This window comes from Coloeus monedula, assembly GCF_965178545.1.
Source record: "Coloeus monedula genome assembly, chromosome: 1".
Taxonomy (NCBI): Eukaryota; Metazoa; Chordata; class Aves; order Passeriformes; family Corvidae; genus Coloeus; species Coloeus monedula.
In genome coordinates, this window is record NC_138781.1 from 102487849 (window position 1) to 102509362 (window position 21514).

Here is a 21514-nt window from a genome sequence, read left to right on the forward strand (position 1 = left end):
ACCTTTAGCTTGTTTTGTTACGGTTTTGACTTTTTTGAATGTGCACAAATTTGCCCAAAATCTTCATGCCCAGACTCTACATGAAGTAGAATATCCAATGCTGAATACATGGTCAAGCACACATCAGTAGCACACAAAGCTTTCTGTGCCCTTCTACACACACCACTCTTCTCAGGTTGCTTTCATTCAGTGACAAAAGTGTTTCAAAGACTTGAAACAGTTAACCTGCCAACAGTCCCGTGTACCTTACGCACCATAAGTAGCCAAACTTAATGCAAGCTGAATAGTGACAGAGAACGAAAAATAGATTGTGTGTTTTAGGTTTGGAGCAGTAAATTATGATATTCATTGAACTCTCCCCAGGCTCAGCCAACCATACATCATTTGTCAATACTCCAAATTCAACCTACAAATTAATGTCATGATTTTTGGGCTGTCACTAAATGTATGCTGTTCTCAGGAGAGGTCAGGAACTGCAGAAATCATCTAATTTTATGGGGTGATATGTTACAGTGGGGATACTGCAACACATGTATCAGACAATGAGGCCCGTGGAAAAGAAATATCTATGAACCGATTCTTGATAGCTGTTTCAGAGATGTTTATTTCTCCAGCCGCATGGCCGGGGCTCTGCCCAGGAACTGTTCCAGTCACCGGACCGAGGGTCCTTCTGCCCGCGCAGGGAACACAAACCAACCCATGGGAACGAGGCTGAGCAGGGGCAGGGAAACCCCGTGTCTGTGCCCTCAGGGCCCCTCTGCCAGGGCCACATGGCGGGGGGGGGGAGACCCCAACATTTCACTCGTTTATTTTTAACAAAAGAGATTTAAAACTTAACATTGAAAACAACTGGATAAACATGAGACAATAAGGACAGTTTCAAAACAAAACAAGCCACCCTCCTGAGTCTTTAAATGTCCAAACAGATTCTCTGGAACATCTTAAGGCTGATAAAAGGGAGACAGGACTCTCCAGGCATGCTTCTGGGGAAACTGAGGCAGGAGAGGGTTTCTTCCATTTGTGCATGTTAGAACTCTAAACCACAATAGTTAATTTCTTCCCGCCCCCTCTTCATCCCCCACTCAGCATTGGAAAGGGATTTTTTGGGGAAACAATTGGCAAAAGCATGGTTTTGTGAGGGAAACCATGGACGAAAAAACGGATTGGGAATACACTGGCGGTATTAGGATATAGAGTAAAAGGGAAAGGTGGGATTAGGAAAGGGAGACTGTAGGAGGGGCTTATAATGGAGATATTGTCTAACATGACTATGATTTTTAGCATATATACTGCCTTTTACAGGAACACCATCAGGCCCAGTGACCTCTGCTGCTTGTAACCCTTTTCTACCTTGCACAATTTTGAACTCTACTATTTCTCAATCTCCTAAGCTTGGGATGCATTTTTCAGGGTTATTTTTAATGGCAGTTCTATGAACGAGTATGTCTTGCTGGTTGTCACATCTTGTTATAAAACTATAATTTTGTTTAACATTACACCATTTTACTATTCCTAAAACCTTAGCTACGGTGATTTTTTCCTTTTTCTGAGTGGCTGCTGTTTTCTGTCTCACTGTGTTTTTGCTTTCTCTTTCACTTTTGCTCACTCCCGTGTTGGAACTGCCAGGGCTGCTGGGGCTGCCGGAGCTGCTCGTGCCTGCGCGCTCTTCCCGGGGTTGCATTCAGGGCTGCACGAGCTGGGCTGGGCCATACCGCTCAGCTCCCCGCACGCCGCCGCCTCTGCTCTCAGCTTCGCTGCCGCTGCCTGGGGCCGCACCCACATCTCAGCCGGGCCCCTGAGTGATGACCCCCCTGCACCCTGCTCCAGCGCGCGTTTTGGCTGGGTGCGGCTCCGCTCCACCACCACCACCACCGGCCGCCACCCATGTGCCGCCCCTCTCGGTCGGGCGTTCCCGGGGCTCGCTCCACCACGCGCTGTGCGGGGCCGGGTGGGCACCGCCGGGTCGCGCTGCTCCCGCCACACCTGGCTCTGCTGCCAGCACTGCAGCTCACGTGGCTCTGCCCGCACGTGGGAACTGCCTCGCTGCTGCTCGCAGATCGCTCAGTCCACATGACCTGGGTCGCACTGTCCCTGAAGCAGTTTTAACTTCGCAAGGACACAGCTGACATTGTTCAACAGTCTTGATAATTAAATAATATTCAAGAAAATATTCTTCCATCGGCATATATTTTGACTCAGAAATCAACTGTGTCCAAACGGTTTTCAAAGTCTTTGGTAAGAATTAAATCCCAAGAAACATAGAAAAAGTTCTTAAACAACCATGAAAGGAAATGTTTCAGTTCCTTTTGAGCTTGAATTAAGCTAAAATTTACAAATCGTTGCTCAAGAATCTTTTCAAGTTTAAGATAAATGTCCATATGTGGCTCTGAGAGCCAAGAGTCTTTCCATGGTTCCTCCATAGTTTAGAGATGGAACAGCAAAACAAAAACAAGAAGAGAAATCCGGAGTTTATTCACAAATCAGTCAGTCCTTAGGGATCGGGGATCGTTCTGCTCGCATTATCCACCATTTGTTACAGTGGGGATACTGCAACACGTGTATCAGACAAGGAGGCCCGTGGAAAGAAATATATATGGACCAATTCTTGATAGGTGTTTCAGAGATGTTTATTTCTCCAGCCGCATGGCTGGGGCTCTGCTGAGGGACTGCCACAATCACAGGACCCGAGGGTCCTTGCCCGCACAGGGGAAAACAAAACAACCAATGGGGAATGAGGCTGACCAGGGGCTATGGAAACCCCGTGTCTGTGCCCCCAGGGCCCCTCTCCCAGGACCACATGGAGGAGGGGGGGAGACCCCAACAGTGATATACATTCACAAATCCCAGGAGATCTCACCTATATTCCATGTAGATGATCAGAAGCCTTTTTATCTCAGCTGATACCTGGATTCCATTCCAGTGTTAGTTAACTTGTGGATATCAAATGGAGTATTACACTAATCCCAAAGGGGGAGGAAGTAGAAATATGCCCAAACACAATAGGTATGAGTTAAGTAATTATATCTTCTATTATTTTGAGAGAAATTTTTAAAGTGGGAAAAAAATGTGGAAAAAGGAAACAGTCTAGAATTTCACTACCTATGGACTTCTCTATTGGCATATTAGTACCAAGTCAGCAATGTCCCATACCAGTATTTTCCAGAAGAGCAGACTGAAAGGATTAGGAGTTTGAGTGGGTGATAACCAAAGTAAACAGATATGCTAAGAACCTGAGAGCCTTAGTACTGCTAGTGACAAAGATAAAAAAACAAAGAAGAAAGGCAGAAAGAAAGAAAGAAAGAAAGAAAGAAAGAAAGAAAGAAAGAAAGAAAGAAAGAAAGAAAGAGAAAGAAAGAAAGAGAAAGAAAGAAAGAAAGAAAAAGAAAGAAAGAAAGTAAGAAAGAAAGAAAGAAAGAAAAAGAAAATAAGAGAAACAAAGTGATACACAATCACATAGGATTATCTTAAACTTGTTAATTCCTTGATATGTTTACATTTCTTTACATATGTATTGGGTTTTCATGGCAAGGTTTTGGTAGTGAGGTGTGTTGGAGAGGTGGTTTCTGTAAGAAAACACCAGAAGCTGCCCTAATGTTGACCAGAGAGAGTTCCAGCCATCTCCAAGGCAGGCTTGCTTCCAGCCAAAACTGAGCCTATCAGCAATATTGCTAATGCCTCTGTGAAAAGACATTTAAGGTATGGTAATATATGATAGGAAGGAAAACATGAGAGAAACAGCCCTGCAGACACCAATGTGAAAGAAGGAGTGGGAGGAGGTGCATCAGGTGCCAGAACAGACTGGGGTGAACACCATGGTGGTGTAGTTAGTGCTCCTGCAGCCTATGGAGGAGCACCATGGAGCAGAGAACCACCTGCAGCCTGTGGACAACCCCATGCTAGAGCAGGGGCACATGCCCTAAGAAAGCTGCAGCCTGTGGAGAACCTATGTACAACCTGTGTAGGAGCAGGCTCTTGGCAGGAGCTGTAGCCCATGGAGAGGAACCCATGAAGGAGCAGGTTTGCTGGCAGGACTTGTGACCCCAGGGGGGACCCATGCTGCAGCAGCCTGTTCCTGAGGGACCACACCCTGTGGGAGTGATCTGTGCTGAAGCAGCTCATGAAAATCTGCAGCCTATGGGAAGGACACACCTTGGAAACATTTGTGAAGGACTGTATACAGTGGGAAAAACCACATGCTGGAGCAGGGGAAAAACATGAGGAAGGAGCAACAGATACAATATATTATGAATTGACTACAACCTTCATTCCCCATCCTCCTGTGCTGCTCAGGGGAAGAGCTGGGAGTGAAGGTGAGCCTGTGAAGAAGGAAGAGGTGGGAGAAAGGTATTTTCAGTTCTTTTTTTTTGCTTCTCACTATCTACTTTGCTGCTGGTTAGCCCAAGTCTGTTTTGACAGTTTCGGTACTTCACAAGCAACTCCCTGTACTTACCTTAACTCATTAACTTTTTATTGTTTCTTCTCCTCCTGTCCTGCAGGGTAGGGGAAGTGAGAGAGCAGGTTAGTGGGCACCTCTCAGCCAGCCAAGGTCAACCCACTACAACAAAACCACATGTTCTCTGTGTTCTAGATATGAATATTGGAAACAGAGGTAGTGCAGATTTCTTTTACCTAACGATACAGCCTGGATATTGCCACTGAACATGCCCTGCCTCCTTGCAGGTCTGTTATCATGTTTCCCAGTAAGAGCAGGCGATCATGATTTTATACTGGCTATACTGCAAATCAGATGAGAAGCATGGGGAATTTGCAGAGACATGATGCTATCCTAACATAAAGCTGCACTATTTGCAGGCTAGAGCTGGCTTGCAGCCAAGGCTGGTACTACCTAGGCATGAAGACATAACCAAAAAAATAATTCTTTATTGACTCTTCCCATCATCAGGCAATGAAAACTACAACCCATTGCAGATGACACACCTTAACAAGGTGCTAACATTTCTGCACAGTTTTAAGGGATAAGTCTCAAGACAAGTGATGATTTGCTCTAAAATGTGTTATTCCTAGAGCTGGTTGAGACTTTTCTGAGTAAATTCAGATGCATCAAGACCTAAATGCACTGTCAGGAAACTAACCATCTCACTGCCTGGCAGGCTGCTGAAGAATCCACAGTTTCAGCATCAGGCGCAGCTGTATCATGTTGAGGGGGGTCAGAAGCCTATAGACTGGGAAGAATAACTACTCTGTGATAATCAAGCTCTGTAGTCTTGCCTGAATTTTGAAGGAAAACATCTTGTTTGAATTTCCCTTTTACAAGAACATTTTATAAATCTATTTTTAAATTGCAGTCTTTGGAACACAGGAAGTTATAAATTTGAAACTATACCAATATACACTATTACATTTTGTGTGCTGGGTGCTAGAAAGTATCAGTCTAGGAAAGAAAATGAATCGATTTCTCCTGGGTTTACAAAAAAACTTCTTAAAATACTAAGTCTCATTCACTTTTTTTCCCAAGTACCTACCACAGCAGATGCTCTTATAACAAATTACTCAATTAAAGAACACCACATGCATAATGCATGGCACAGACTAACCAACATGGAAAAGACAGGCTTTTGTTCTAGTTTCAACTATATATACTATGCCATTCTCTTTTCAACCTTAGAACTCCTGATACAGTTTTGTTTCTTTAAATTTTGTTAAAAAAAACCTTAAAGAGGCAAGACACAATCCACCAGAAAATGGCCTCAAATTGCACCAGGGGAGGTTTAGATTAGATATTAGGAAAAATTTCTTCACTGAAATGGCGGTCAGGCACTGAAATAGGCTGCCTAGGGAAATGGTGGAATCACCATCCTTGGAAGTGTGCAAAAGTTAAGAATTCACTTCTATGATCAACATAATAAAATCAGGGGTAAGATACCTAAGAACCTGAACAGCATGTGGAAAAAGCAACCTTAAGTACAAAGATGATGGCACAAAGTCTTTTAGAAAATCCCACAGCCCTTTACACTGTGGAAAGAAAGTAAGAAATTACCTTGCTTACAGCGTAAGTAACAAATTAAAGTTGCTTAAAGTGTACAGTAACAAATACTTATTGTGGTCTATTCTACGAACACCAGAGTGTTTAGAAACATAGATATTTAAAAAGTAATTTTAAAATGAAGACATTAAGTTTGCTTGTAACCCTCATCCTTTTCAAGCACAATGTGTTGTTTCATAGCTGACTCCATATTACAACTCCATACATGGATATTTTAGTAAACGTAGATTCTATATCCACACATATATCCATAGTCAATGTTTAATACAGAGAAAAGTCCTCTGCCTGAGATTTTTTTCCAGACTTTGACACACTCATTTATCATCCAGTTAATGAAGTTATCCCAGTCCTTCTTCTGCAAACTACCAATTACAACTCAGAATATGAGGAAATGTTATGCATAAAACTCATCAAGATTCTCTGATGGTTTTCTGTAATCCTTTAATTATTGCATGTGAATGCCTTCTGGCAGTGTAGAGCAGGCCAATATTTTTAAAAGCCAGGTGTAGATAGCATGAAGGCATGTTAAAATAGGGAGTGTCTTATTGCTTTACCTTCTAATAAAAGATGTTTACAAGACAGGAAGTACATTTGGACTTTCATATTTACAATAGGATTAAAAATATTCTAACTTAATTTATGGTATGAGTTATACAAAAGGATCTCTGTATCTTTGTTTCATAGGACTAGAAGCTTTTTATGGCCCAGTACTTTTATCAAAACCACTAAGAATCCCAAAATGAGATCAGAAAGAAATCTTGTTGTACACAGATGCACAGCATACTAGCATTTTCAGATTTCAGTTTAAGGTAAACAGAGGCTAAAAAAAACCTTTTCTTTTTTTTTTTTTTAGCCAAATGTTAGACCATGTTGCTACTCTGCATTTTTATGGGCTTCTGTTTTCTCAGTAACACATACTTTGTTCTAGTATAAAACATAGAGCTTGCAGATACCAAAAAGTTCATTGACTTTTAACAGCTTACAAAAAAACCCTCCACAGTACCAAAACCCAAAACAACAAATGAGCAACTAAGATGCTTTCTACTAAAGTCCAACAAACAATTCTGTAACTTCACATGCCTGAAATCCTAGACTTCATCATCACTAACCCAACTCCACTCCATGCTTACTCAGAAAGGCAACTGTATGTTGAATTCTAGGGGAGTTCTCTTTGTCTTTTGAATTTGCTCAGTTTCTGCAGGCAGGAATTTTTTTTTATTCTAATCTTTTATTCTCAAGAAGTTCTGCATACACTCTAAACCAGATAATTCCTCATTATCTTAGCAATCTTCTTTGGCTTTTGTTCCCATGGGAACAGTTTATATTTCACATAAATTTCAATTCCTTCAAGTAAAACTGTGATAAGGAAAGCACTTAAGTGTCTACATTGTAATATATTTGTCCAGGACAAAAGAGTAATACTTCTCTAGTTAGGATCATAGAATGGCTTGGGTTGGAAGGGATCTTAAACATCGAGGCTGACAGGTCAGTAGTTACTGGGGTCCTCATTTCTACTTTTTTAAAAGATAGATACAAGGTTTCTTTTCCTCCAGTCACCTAGGACTTGGCCTGACTGCCATAACTTTCCAAATATCATGGAGAGTACATATCTAGATCCACTATGTTAGACATTATTAAAGAGTCTCCAAACAAGTTTACAGTATGTGAACAGCAAGGGGAATTGAATCCTTATCACCTCTGCAATTTACACAACTATATAATCAACATTTAGGGAACAAAAACAAATTTCAACCTCCAGAGGTTTTGACTTTCAAAGTCTAAACTTTAGGGTTTCCCATATTGCAGTCTTAGAGCAAGTTTACCTTTCCCAATTCCTGCATTAGAAATGTTAAAGCTTTCCTACTTATTTTGTCACAGCACCTGTGCATGCTCCTGCTAGGCTAGAAGTTAACCTTATTTCCTTCCTGTCCCACATTTGCCCTCTAAACTGAGAATGCAGCAGCATTCCCAGCTCAGGGACCTGCCTAGAAGAAGTGCTGAAAAGATGGTGACCATTTTGTGTGTCTACTATTTTCAAATTTAGTATTCTACTAAAAAAAAAAAAAAAAAGAGTTTGTTTTCCCAGAATATTTTTAAAATGTTAATTAATTTTAGAACTAAGTCTGCAGTCAGTTAATAACCTAGAAGTGACTGAAAAGGATGGAAAGCAACAGTGTAGAACCTGTTCCATCAATAGCTATATCCTGAAGACTGAGTATAATTTTCTGCATTCATTCCATTTGGCAGTAATACATATTACCAGTATGTGTCAGAAAATTGTAACACTGTAGTTCACACAGATAACCAAGAAAAATGAGGATCAACCATCAACCAAGAGCAATGAGAGGCAGAATCCAAATACTTTTACTTCATATATGTTAAAGTCAGAACAGAGATGCCTATTTATAGCCAAAAGGAAAAAAAAAAAAAAAAGAAGAAACTAAAACTCATTATTAATGAAAAGGGAACTATTTGTCCAGAAAAAAAGAATATGCATTCTAAGTAAATTTTAACATTTATTACCATGACTCAGACTGAACTTTGCCCTAAAAGTGGATAATGTTTCAAATATTATGATAAAAAAGGGAGAATGGAAGAATGCAGAGCAACATATTTAACTTCATGTAATGCCTGTCTTTTCACTCTTTTTTGGATCTCAGACAATGTGGTACATGTGGAAGTGAGAGCATGCATCTGATCTCCAATAAGCCATATGTTTTATAGAGAGGGCAGGTTCCTTTCTCTCTATGTATAATTAAACAAAACAGAAAATAGAAAAGCCAGGGTCATAAATTTTCATATAACAATCCCTGACACCTTAACAGTGAAATATACCACGTTACAGAACAGTTTCAAGTACTTTAGTTTATTTTTCTGCATCCAAAATGTGAACTTTGTATTCTTCTTTCCAGTGCCCAAACAGCATTTAGGAAGCTGTTCTTCACTTTCACCCCCTCCATGATCCTGGAGCTTCAAAGTCACAAAAATAACAGCAAAAAGCAAAATTTAATCTGGTTATTTTTAAATATCAATACTAATATTTTTAAGCTTTATTTTTAAATCTTATGTAGCCATTTGTATTGTTAGTCATAACAGCAAGTATGAGCATTGATGCTTCTTCTCAAAGTTTCACTGTAATTTTAATCCAAAACCTCCAGGCTTCTTAACTGTCAAAGGATATAGTAATATAAGTTACATCTAATACTCCACTGATATCTGCCAAACTCTTTCAGTACATAGTGGTTTTGCTTGTGAAAAGCCCAGCTCATGGTCAGTAGTAATCTTCCAATAGCCCAAAAGCTTTTCAGTACAAACATGAAATGAATTTGTGCCTTTTCAAATGATACCATCATTGCATTTTTTTTTAAGAAAAGAAAGCAACACCAACAAATGGTGAAAACAGATTTAAAAAGAAAAATACATATGAACCAAAAAGAAACCCACATTGCTGACCACATTGCCACTTGGCACCAACAGACTTTCAATTTCAACGAAGTAAAACTATTTTTTGGAGAGTTATGACAAGACTTGCTTATCACAGTTTGACTGCACTCAAAAGAAGCCAAAAGCACAAGAACCCAGAAGAAAAAGCCAGTTTATGTTGCAGATGTATAAAAGAGTTTTATCAAGGTAACCATCACAGAAGCAAGACATTCAAGAAATAAAAACGGTGAGTTGAGCCAAAACAACCACAAGAATGGATAAACCCCTAAACCAGAAGATTCAAATAGAGTAGCTGATAGACACTTTGCAACAACCCAATTCTATTTTCCCCAGGACTTGAATAGTGAAAATTTTAAGGGAAAGCCAAAGTATAACCTCTTAAAAATAATGAAGATATTTTTTGGTTGTAATGACTCTAGGGCTGCAGTTCATGCATGCCTGGAAAGAAAGAAACCCCTTCAATTAATCTACTTCTATACAGAGTGGGGCACTGTAGTGAAGAGAACCCAGAAAAATATCAGTAGCCTGGGGGATTTCTGCATTTGTTTAACAGTGGCAGTTTTAAGATTTCTCTGTGATTTTGCCTGTTATGTTACAACTCATTCTATTCTTGAATCACCAAAATCAGCTCTCAGCTCTAATTTGTCTCTCTTATCTCTGTCTCCATAATATTTTCAACCCCCCTCATTTTTATTTTTTTTAGCACTAGGTTTAAAAGTTCATCAGTTTTCATCACATTCTGTCATTTAGAAATCAAAATAGATTTAAAAAAACCTGTGCTGGAGGGTCCACTAAGCATAAAATGCCCAGGGATTTTTAGTGTTTTAGTATTTTGCTGTCATCACTAAAGGAAAAATCAAGCCCCCATATGGTCTGTCCCTGACTAGTGCAAATCAGAAACAACATTCCTTGAAAGCTAGCTATTATTCAGGCACAAGCCTCGTCATGCTAGCAACTTCCAAAACAATACCATAAACTTCTAGCTTTAATCAGTACTCATGCCATCCAATTTCATTTTGTTGCTGGTCCTGCACAGCCACCATTTCTCACTGCATCGTATCTACAAGACTTGTGAGAGTTTAAAAGGCATTTCAGAACACCTGTCTCAGTTCAGACACTTGTCTTACAGTCACGTTACAGATATCAGGCATGCAGGTAGAAGAGCTTCTTAACAGATACATGCATCCAAGCATGTCTGTAACTACACAAAAAAGTGACAGCATACCTACCTGAATAAAAAAAGCAACAACAATAACAAAAATCCCCAATCAAGCAAGACCCACCCCAACAATATTTTAAGTAAAGGTATCAGGGAAAGTCAGCACGTCAAACCCAGTAGCTGGAATCCAGAGCTAAAAGACCTTCTCCACTTTCTTGATTATACACTGCAGAGTGCAGAAAAAACCCCCCAGAATTTCATAGTTCTCAATTTTAAGAAAAATCACAAAAATTCCCTTAATGGCAATAACTTTCACATGATTTTCAGGAAGGGTCAGATTGAGACCATAGCATGTTCCTTGTTAGGGCAGCAGCAATTTCCCATAGTTTGAAGAAGAATTCCCACTCCTTAGAGTCTGTCATAGGTTCACTAAGTTATAGACTACTTTTCATGTTATTTAATCAGCCCTGACTTCTCATTAGTTTACTTCCATTGAAACAATTCTCATGGTAACAGAGAATTTACAAATGTTGCTTGCTAATCACCAAAGTCACAAGTTTCTGCCCACTAGAGCAGATGTCAGAAACAGATATAGTGACAGCAAGAAGCTTCCCTTTCTTCCTGGAGAGGGATAATTCTTCTTTAAAGACGTGTTATCCCATGCTTTTATTCAGGGAACTGTAATGTATGAGATTGATTTGCTCTTCAAAATATTTCAATAGGGCTTCAGAATTGAACACATTTCTACAGCTGGTGTAGATGTTGGGAGCACTGGTGGTAGTGAGGGGAACAGGTAGGTGATAACAAAAGCATATGGAGGATTTTGATTTGTTTATCTATAGAATGTTTTCATTAGCAAATGAAGATTACCAACAATTAGATGTATCTAAGACTACTAATTTGGTGAAATTCTAATGGAAGTATAGGGCTTACAGCCCACCCAGAGCTCAGACTTGTCTGTTGCTGCCTTGAAGACAATAAGCAAGATGAGGGACTAAAAGCTGCAGGAGCTTAGGAAGAAACCACAGGCTCTGAGCCAGCACACCCAGTGGGCTGGTATCACAGCTCTCAGGCTTTCTGGGGAGAACCAAAGTGTTTTGCATCTTTAGAGACCTATTTTGAAACAGAATAGTATTTTATTGTGCTTAATTCCACAATTAAGAAAGCCATGTGCCAGAAAAATGTGCTGCTTTTCAGCATGTGGACTTTAAGACTGTGCAGAGGAGAAGGTATCAGCTCATACTATCAAAACCAAAATGATACCATTATTTAAAATAATTTCCTTGTACAATGTTGACAAAACCCCTCCCATTGTTCAAAAGCCCTAAAATCAACTCAGCTTTGAGTATTCCTTTCTCCTTGTCTCCAAGAAATTACTGACTCCATGCTCAGCAGACCTTTTGCCATGGGTGTAATGTTATTGTTCTTCCATCTGCCTCTGGAAGTCAAGATGACGAGAAACAAGGTGTCTGCTTCTGTATATTCAGAGGTGTCACGGTAGAAAAATGTTCAAATTATAAAACTCTGGGGTCCTAAAAAATTCAAGGTCAAGCAGTTATGATTCTAGAAGATTTTTGCTTGAGTCAAAACCACTTGAGTGCTTTTTTGACATGGAAGCCATGGGAAAGAAGAGGGATTAGTGAAGTGATTGTGTTAATCAAAGAAGTGGCAAGAAAATTTGCCAAAATAAACACCATTGTGTGTACATCACTATACACTGTGAGGCTGTTAAAAGTCTATGCATTTTCCAATATAAACCAGTGCTACTAAACAAGAGAAGGAAAATAACCCATTTTAAGTAACAAGCAGTTCTCCAAATATTCCTTAAATTTTGTTAAGTTTCATAAAGGTAAGCAGAGTACTTGGCACATTTTAGCAGCAGTAAAAATGGTAACAGTTTGTCATGGGTTAGCTAGCATAGTCTCGGAAGTGATGTTCTCGCAAAGGAGTGCTTACAGCTTTCCCCATGACCTGACAGAGCCTATCAGTGGCCAGTTTGAACATGGACAATCTGTTAAGCCACTTAAAGTTGTGACCACCTCTGTGATCCACACTTAAGAATAGACAAACCCCCCCCAGCTGTCTCTCGTTTCCGCTGCTGGGACAGGTGGCTGCGGGGCCCAAGCGGGGGCCAGTGGGCCCGGCCCAGGCCCTGCTCGGGCCAGGCCAGGCCATGGCCATCCTGGAGCCTATGGGCCCTGTTCCACCCGTGGAACCCCCCCCCCCCACCCCACCCCAAAGCAGCCAAGATTTCAGCAAAGCGGCACCGCTGTCCGGCAGAGGTCAGGTGACCAACAGCGATAAGCCACATTCCAGCTGCAAGGCCGAGGTGAGATTAACCCTTTTAGTGCTGTGAAGAGCTGAAAACCTGAGGGAAGAGAAAGAGGAGATGCTTAAAGCTGAAATTCTGTTGTGAAGCTATGATATATCAGAGTATCCCATTGTATTTTCATGAAGATATGGGGGGTGGAGTGTTCAACTCGTAAGCAAAAGCACCTGCACTGAGATAGGCAGAGGCTGACACAGCTGTAATTTCATGAGAAGTTTGGACAGGGAGAGATGGAAGTGATGAGGACTTTTGCTCCAAATGGGAAAGGAGAAAACCTCAGTTCCTAGAGATGCTCCCAGAGATAGTCCTAGAGATGAAGATGAGGAGGACCCTTTTGCTCCCAGGGAAGGGGAAGGGCCTCTGTTCTTAGAGATGAAATGCTCCCAGAGATGGGTGAAGAGAACTTTTGCTTCTGAACAGCTCAACTTTAAAATTGTACCCCAAAAAACTTCAAGAGTGGACCCTCAAAAGCAGTTGTGGGAAAAGCTGAAAGTCGGGGGAAGGGACTCACATACGAGCAGAGAGACTCCTCTTCCTAAATGGACTGAACAAAGTTATTTGGAAGTGGGCGGCTGTCTCGTTGTGATAATGTTTTCATAGCACGAGCAAGAAGAGCCTTCTCTTTCTAAATGGACTGAACAAGGTTATTATAGAAGTGGCAAACAGACTGAACATCTTAAGGGTTGTCTTTTTACATTGTCAGTGGGAGAAGGGAGGAAGGTGGAGGGAGGAGAAGAGTTCTGAAGGTGTGGTATAATTTTTTTTTCCTTCTTTTAGGTCTGTTAATAAACTTCTTTATATTCTTTCAAGTTTGGTGCCTGCTTTGCATTTCTCCTAATTCTTATCTCACAGAAGGTAAACAGTAATGAGTATCTTGGACTAAACTATTACACTAAATCGGTGTTTCTGCCTGGTTACAAACCCAACCCGCTACAAAGTTCCTTGTGAGAAGCCATAATTCCCTGTGGAAATGACCTGGGAAAGAAATTTTATTTTGGACTGTATCCTCCTAGTTCAGAAAACACAAAAGATTTGGAGTTCAAGAGAGTCAGATTTTAGTGAAACAAAACAGTGTATCTCTCTCATCTGAAAGACATGACACAGTCTATACTGCTTAGATAGACTAAAGGCATGGAGAAAGGCAAGCTGATTGAAACTCCACTATATCCACAGCAAAGATTTGTAGTCTTTCAGAAACAGCAAGTTATCTCTGACACTGTTATAGCTCCATCTTCTCTGTATTCTCAGACCACGTAAGCAATAAGATCCTCTGAACTAATTTTGCTCCAGGTTGAACAGGCCCAGCTCTCAGTCTCTCTTCACGTCACGTGTTCCTGACTCTTGGTGCCATCCCCTGGATTCACTCCAGCAACATTATGCTGAGTGCACAAAACTGGACATAGTAGTCCAGATGTGGTCCTACAAGTGCTGAATAAAAGGGAAGGATCACTTCCCAGTACCTGCTGTCAAGATCCTAACTAATGCTGTCCAGGGCATGTAATGCACCAGGACCCCAGGGCCTTTTCTGCAGAGCTGCTTCCCAACAGCTGGCACCAAGCCTGCCTTGTGGCTGGGATTACCACAAACCAGGGAAAGAGCTTTTGTTCTTGCTGAACCTCATGAAGTTTATGTCAGCCTAGTTCTCCAGCCTGTCCAGGTCCCTCTGACAGCAGCCCTGCCTTCCCAGTTAGGGTCACCCCCACCTGGTGTCACCTGCAAACTTGCCAAGAGTACCCTCCACCTCATCATGCAGACTATCAATGAAGGTGTTGAATGGTGTTGGTCCCAGCACTAGTCCCTGAGGGATTCACTACCTACTGGCTGCAAGATTGGCTTCACAAGCTTGGCTTTTTAAGTCCAGCCTAATTTCTGTCCATTTCATAGTGCCTTTATTCATCCTATGTCCCACCAGTTTTGGGGACTATGGAGAAAGCCACAGAGGGCGTCAAAGACCATTAAAATCAAGGTATATAAGAACCACTGCCTTTCTTTTGCCAGACACATCGTTATAGCAAACATGATTTGCATATGGGAAATAGTTTTGCTACTCCCATTCACTTTGCTGTTCTTCATGTGTTTACACATGAGTGGCTCCAACAGTGTTCTCAGGGACTGAGGTGAGGCTGACTGGAGTACAGTTATCTGGATCCTCCTTCTTGTCACTCCTGACAATCAAGTTCCACTGACTTATGTATGAAATCCAAGTGATTTAAGTGATGCCTGACTATGCCTCCCATTACTGAGGATACTGCTTCATGTTCAAGGGCTCAGAAACCTGGAAGGCCTGAGGACAAACCTTGCAAGTGAAACCCACTGTATAAAATGTACCTTAGCCTTTCCCATGACCCTTGTCACTACGTTGACTGCTCCAGTGAGCAATGGACCCACGCTTATTTAGCCTTCATTTTTCTCCTGATGTACTTTAAGAAACCTTTTCTATCTTGCACTTCCCTGAGCTGGAGCTTTCCCAACTCCATTCCTGTATAAATAGACAATGCATCTGTATCTCTCCCAAGTAGCTGTCTCTGATCCACTGTGGGTTTTTTTTGGTGTTTTTTTTTTTTTTTTGTTTTGTTTTTTTGTTTTTGTTTTTGTTTTTGTTTTTTTTGGTTTTTTTTGAGCTGAATCAGGAGCTCCATGTCCATTCATACTGGTCTTCTGTAAAGCTTGTCTTCTGAGAATGGAGAGGACATTCTTGTGCTCAGAGTATGCTGTCCTTGAAAACTGGATAGCCCTCCTGGGCTCCTTTGCCTTTCAAGGATTCACAGGATGCTGCCAAGCACATCCCTAAACAAACACCTCCCCTCATCACATTATTGATCATCTGTATCAAGAAATTATCTTCAATCTGTTCCAGAAATCTGGATTGCTTGTGTTCAGACTTATGGGCCTTCCATAGTTACTATTGTGGTTAAAGACACCCAAGAATACCAACGTCTGGGACTATGAGGCTTTTTCCTCCTGCCCTAAGACTGCTTCATCTGCTTTTTCTTGTTGATAAGAAGGTCTAGAGCAGACATCACCTGTCTTGGTCTGAATGTTGATCTCTGACCACAAGCTCTCCACTTGTTTGCCATTTCACCCACTGTCCACTCAAAACACACCTCTGTATAGAGCCTAAAGGGAGAGCATCTCATACTGACATCCTGTTAGAACCTTAAGGTACAGGAGCCTTGTATATACAACTGGGTTCAAGGTTAACGAGTTGCATCATGCCTGTTACAGAAGAAAGGGATGAGTGGGCCAGACATGCTGAACTTCCTTAAGTTTGCCCCTTCTTTGGTAAAAGAATATTGAAGTTATGATTTTCCATCATTCTTTTCAAATATACCTGAACTATAGTAATTCTAGGGAAGGAACAAGATCTTTTCATTAGAGAACAAGGGGAATGCATGCGTAGGCAAATGGAAAAGTTTCCACAGAACAGACTTTAGTGCTGTTGGAATATAATTAAAATATTTTTTTTCAATTATTAATTATAATATAGAGTCACTATTAATTCTACACATTAGAAATCAAAATCTTTAATGTGGACTACTTATCTAATGATCTCTTAAACTGGTTGTAGACAGACACAGATTTTATATGTGTGTCTTTAAACTTAAATAAATTAACAAACAAAACTGTCAATCCATCTTTCATGATGGATATTACTGTTATATATATATCACTGTATATATATATCACTGTGATATATATATCACTGGATATCACATATCACTGTTTGCAATATTTGATCCAAAATCTACATAATTCATGGCCTTTCACACTTTTAACTTCCTCCACATTTCTCAGATTTTTTTTCACTGTATTTAATTTATTATTTAGACTGTACATGATGCAATGTTTATATGATAATATTAATATAGAATTGTAGAATATCCAGAGTTGGAAGGGACCCACGAGGATTGTTGAGTCCAACTCCTGGCTCTGTGCAGGACAGTGCCAAGAGTCACATCATGTGCCCAAGAGTATTTTCCAAATGCTTCTTGAACTGTCAGGCTGGTGCTGTGACCACTTTCCTGCAGAGCCTGTTCCAGTGTTCAACCACCCTCAGGATGAGGAACCTTTTCTTAATTCCAACCTAAACCTCCCCTGACACAATTTCGGGCCATTCCCTCAGATCCTGTCCCTGGTCACCAAAGAGAAGAGATCAGTGCCTGCCCCTCCTCTTCCTCTCACAAGGAAGTTGTAACTGCAGTGAGGTCTGTCCTCAGTCTTCTCTTCTCCAAACCAAGTAACCTCAGCCACTTCTCATATAGATTCCCCTTTAGGACCTTCACCATATATACATAATATTATATACATATTTTTTTTTAAAAAAACCCCATATATATATAGTACTATTATTTTAAAATGCACAGTTTCAAATATGTTGCTAAAAATGCACAAACTTTGTCATTAAAGAATTTTCCCCTATTTTTAAAAACTTTTTTTCTGTTAAAGTGTGCCCTAGGACATAGATGTGTACAACTGTACTTTCAAACCAGAAAAAAGTGCACTTTAATTGTGCAGTGTTCAGCATCTCACAAGTAACTACCTGCCATTATGTACCATAATGCCAAAGTCTTGTTCTCAACTCATTCATTATGCAGTGGAGTCATTCAAACCACAGACTGCTTGACACCCTGCTTTAAAATATCCTGGGCTTTTAGCTGGTATTTGCCTCTTATTTGCAATGGCATGATAATTATTAGTTCAGTAAGTGCCTATAGCAATGCTTGTTAAAAAAAGAATGTTTCACATCTTGACTTAATAACATCTTACAGGTTATTTTTTACTAGGATTTACAAGTTTAGCTGGAAGCCTCCAGTCTTTAGATCATCTGCAGTCAAAGAAAAGTAATGGAAAAAAGAGCTCTGTCACATCCCTAACACCTCTCAACATATATTTAAAAAAACCTGTACCAAACCCCAAAAAGACATGAACCCCAAACTCCAGTTTTTTGTTTACCACAAAATTCTTTAAGCTAAGAATTTATATCTGGCATTTTGAGTTAATTCATCCAAGCCAGACTTTGATGTGAAACTTGATTTCTTCAAGCTAGAGATGAAGCACCAATTGCTTACCTGACTCACACGCAAATGTCTTTGATGTCTCATCATGAAAGATAATTGCCACTGCATGCTTCTTTGTCTCTCGCGGCAATCTGGTTATGTTTTTGATATTGTGCAGCTCAGTTACCTTAAAATGAAGAAAAATATTTTAGACCAGTGTATAAATACTACAAATAAAAATATTAACCTTAACTGCTCAATTTTTACTCTAAACTGTTTTTCCCCTGTCCCAGTTTCAGCCAGGACAGGGTTAATTTTTCACAGTAAGCAGGAGAAGTGTGTGGAGAAGGCCCAGATTTTATTCCATACCACCTCACTCATTGCCAAGGGTGGGAGTAAGGAACTCTCTCTCCTTCCAGTGGGGAGAAAGCATCGTGTGGAAGAGCCAGGTATTGTTGCAGGCTTTTCCATGTAAATTGTTTCTTAGTCTTATACTTTGTGCTATTTATATTGTTGTTATTACTGTTCATTTTCTTGCCTCGTTGTTTCTAGTAAATCGTTCTTATCTCAACCTGTGATTTTCAGCTTTTATGCCTCCAGTTCTCAAATCCATCTCAACAGAGTGGGAAGGGGAGGAGAAGGGGGGAGCGAATGAACAGCAGTGTGGTTTTGAGTCTTGGTGGGAGAACTAAACTGGGGAGTACCATTCCTAAACCACGACACCCCCTAAGGTTATTTATATTTATAAGCTTTGCAACTGATAAAACCACATAAATAGGTAGAGTCTTAAGTTGCAAAACTTAACTCTAATAACTTTATTTCTCGAATAAATAAATTTCTGCAAAACTCTACTTCTCTAATAAAGTCATACTTGGAAACAGTTCACAATGACATCAAGTCAGCCTTTGGATTTTCTATAATCTATTTTTCAATTTCTATATTCATACAACTTGGACAAGTTTCAGAAGCTGCATCAAATAGAAAACCTAATGTTAAAACAACAGTGCTTCATTAGTTACGGGAGGTAACTCAACTAATATGTCAAATAGTATCACTACATTTGTAAGGATAGATCCTCATGTGTCTTTAAAATGTATCTGTCATCCTTGAACTCAAACTTTTGTTTTCTAAATATTTGAAAAGCTTATCAACAATAAAACACTCTTGCAGCAAATTTACAACATAAAAAATTCAATCTATTTTCCTTTTCTTTTGATGAAAGTAGATAACTACAATTAACACAAATGGAAGAAAAATATGTTATTCCAACCAGAGCTGGTGGCACAGTCTATCTTAAACTGATTAGCACTTTATAATATAAAATCTTCTTCTCAGTTTCTTGGAACTCTGGGCAAACCTTATCTGTTTAGAGGTAGTTTTTTCAGGCAGGACATTTGCCTCAGGCAGAATTAATTTCTAAAAAAATGTCATCCATATGAGTCAGGACATCTATGTCTACAGAAAAAATGGACTGAATGTAGGTGGGGGTTTTTTATTTGTTTTGCTTTGTAATTGTTATGCTCCCAGTGTACAGTTCCAGCACTCCTTTTCACATGCTGAAGACAATGTTTTTAAAGCAGAAGAGATTTTATATGGTAGAGTAAAAAAATGGAACACGCTGGGGCAAAGACATTTCAATAAAATACTGATAGCAGATGAGCAGTGAGAGGCATCAAACCAGCAAAAGAAACAGAGATAAAGCGTGAAGTGGAATGTGTATGTGCTGACAAACTTGAGACCAGAACTGAAGACTGCTATAGGGTCTGTCTTGACAGCCTTCAGCAAAACTCACTCCAGTTTGTCAATATCTCTGTTGTAACAGGTGGGCCAAAACTGGATGTGGTACTATAAATATGGTCTAATGTGTGCTCAACTGAGGAGAATAATCATTCCCTGTATTGACTGGCCATGTCCTCCAGGTCCCTGATAACAATATCAGGAGAGGTCCCAGTACAGACCACAGCAGTTCTACACTTGCTACTGACCTCCAAGTAGATTGAAACCCCTTTAAGCACGACTTTCTGAGTCTGACTTGCTGACCAGCTTTACATCATCTAGACATCCACCCACATAAATGATAATGTCCCAGCTTGGATCTGAGAATATCCTGGGAGAAAATGTGGAAGGCCTTGCTAAAGCTCTTCTCATCACATATCATAGATGGCGATCGTATTGGTCAGGCATGATTTACCCTTGGTAAAACCATGCTGCCTTTCCCAAATATAACCTTTTCTTTCACGTCTAGAAATATATTTTAAGATGATTCACTCACTGTTCTTCCCATAGGCTGAAGTAAGACTGCCAGAAATTCTCCAGGTTGACCTTTAGTTAACTGCCAGAATTCTCTGTATTCTCCAGGTTAACCTTTTGGCCTTTTTTTGGACACAGGTGCAACATTTGACTCACCATTTGGTTCCTAATCCCTTATAATTTTAACTTTTGTCATGCATTTTCAGGGCTTTGCAAGAATTCATATATTTCACTATTTTTTGGCTTGGGGGAAAGAGAAGGGCTGAATACCACAAATATCACTGTCCCAATAAAGAAGTTACCAAAATGTCTGGATTTTCCTGGATCTATGCATGGTAAATGATCTAATGTATGAGAGGGCTCTTATGACTCACCCAAAGCACTAATCTCGAGGAAATCCCCCAAAAGGGGAAAGAAAGCAGACGAGTAAAGTAGGCAGACAAGAGAACAGACTCCAGAATGCAAAACCTGAGGGAACAATACCAAATCCATAAGCCATTCCTGAATTTTGAAGACACGGAAGGCCCCAAAGTCAGAGATGGAGAACATACAGATCTACTAGTCTTTCTAAATAAGAAGATATAAGAGCAAAATATTTAAGAGGATTTGGGACACCAAAAAGTTCAGGTTATTATTAAAGAGAATTAAAAATATAGCTGGCAATGCAATAGGAAAGGGAAAACACTAATAGGAAGGAAAAGCTCCAGTGATTCTAACACAAGCAATTGATACAGAAAGTGACATTTTCACATGTGTGTGCATGTGTGACAATGCACACAGTACAGAAAAAAGTGCCTTAAATCTTGTTGTATTTAAAAGGGAAAATTTCACTTTCTGGAATAACAGAAAAGGAAATAGAATTGCTTTGAATGGTGACAAAAAGGCATATTAAGCCTTGTTCTAGTCTCTGTCATATAGTAGAGATCTATTCTTTTTTGTTAATATTTGAGTGTTAGAGATTACTGAAAGATCCTGCAATGCTTAAGATAAGATAATAATGGTAATAGAGCCAAAAAATCTTACATTCCTGTCACTAAAGCTACAAAATGTTCACAGTAATTTTTGTTTGAAACATAAATACAGACATACCTGAGTACACACACCTGGCCATCTGTAAAGATGATTTTTGATTTGTACCAACCTTATTGATTGGTACATTAATCCTGCCTTGTTTAATATAGTCACATATGCAACATCCATCACCCACTTAGGAATATTGTCAGCACAAAATGCACATACAACAGAATTTTATTTTATTCTCTGGTGGGAATTTAATGTCCGAAAAAGACAATGAAAACACCACCAAATTCTTATATGCTGCTTTTTGGTAC

The 21514-nt window shown here is 39.9% G+C and overlaps 1 protein-coding gene across 1 annotated transcript in view; it reads right to left on the reverse strand.

The window, feature by feature from the left end:
* The window catches only part of DOK6 (docking protein 6), a gene marked incomplete at both ends in the record, with an annotated part of 249450 nt that overhangs the window by 113587 nt on the left and 114349 nt on the right, over positions 1-21514 (reverse strand). The window contains one exon of the mRNA XM_082290095.1: positions 18006-18120. Within this exon, the coding sequence (XP_082146221.1) occupies positions 18006-18120 (115 nt within the window). The remainder of the gene's footprint in view (positions 1-18005; positions 18121-21514) is intronic.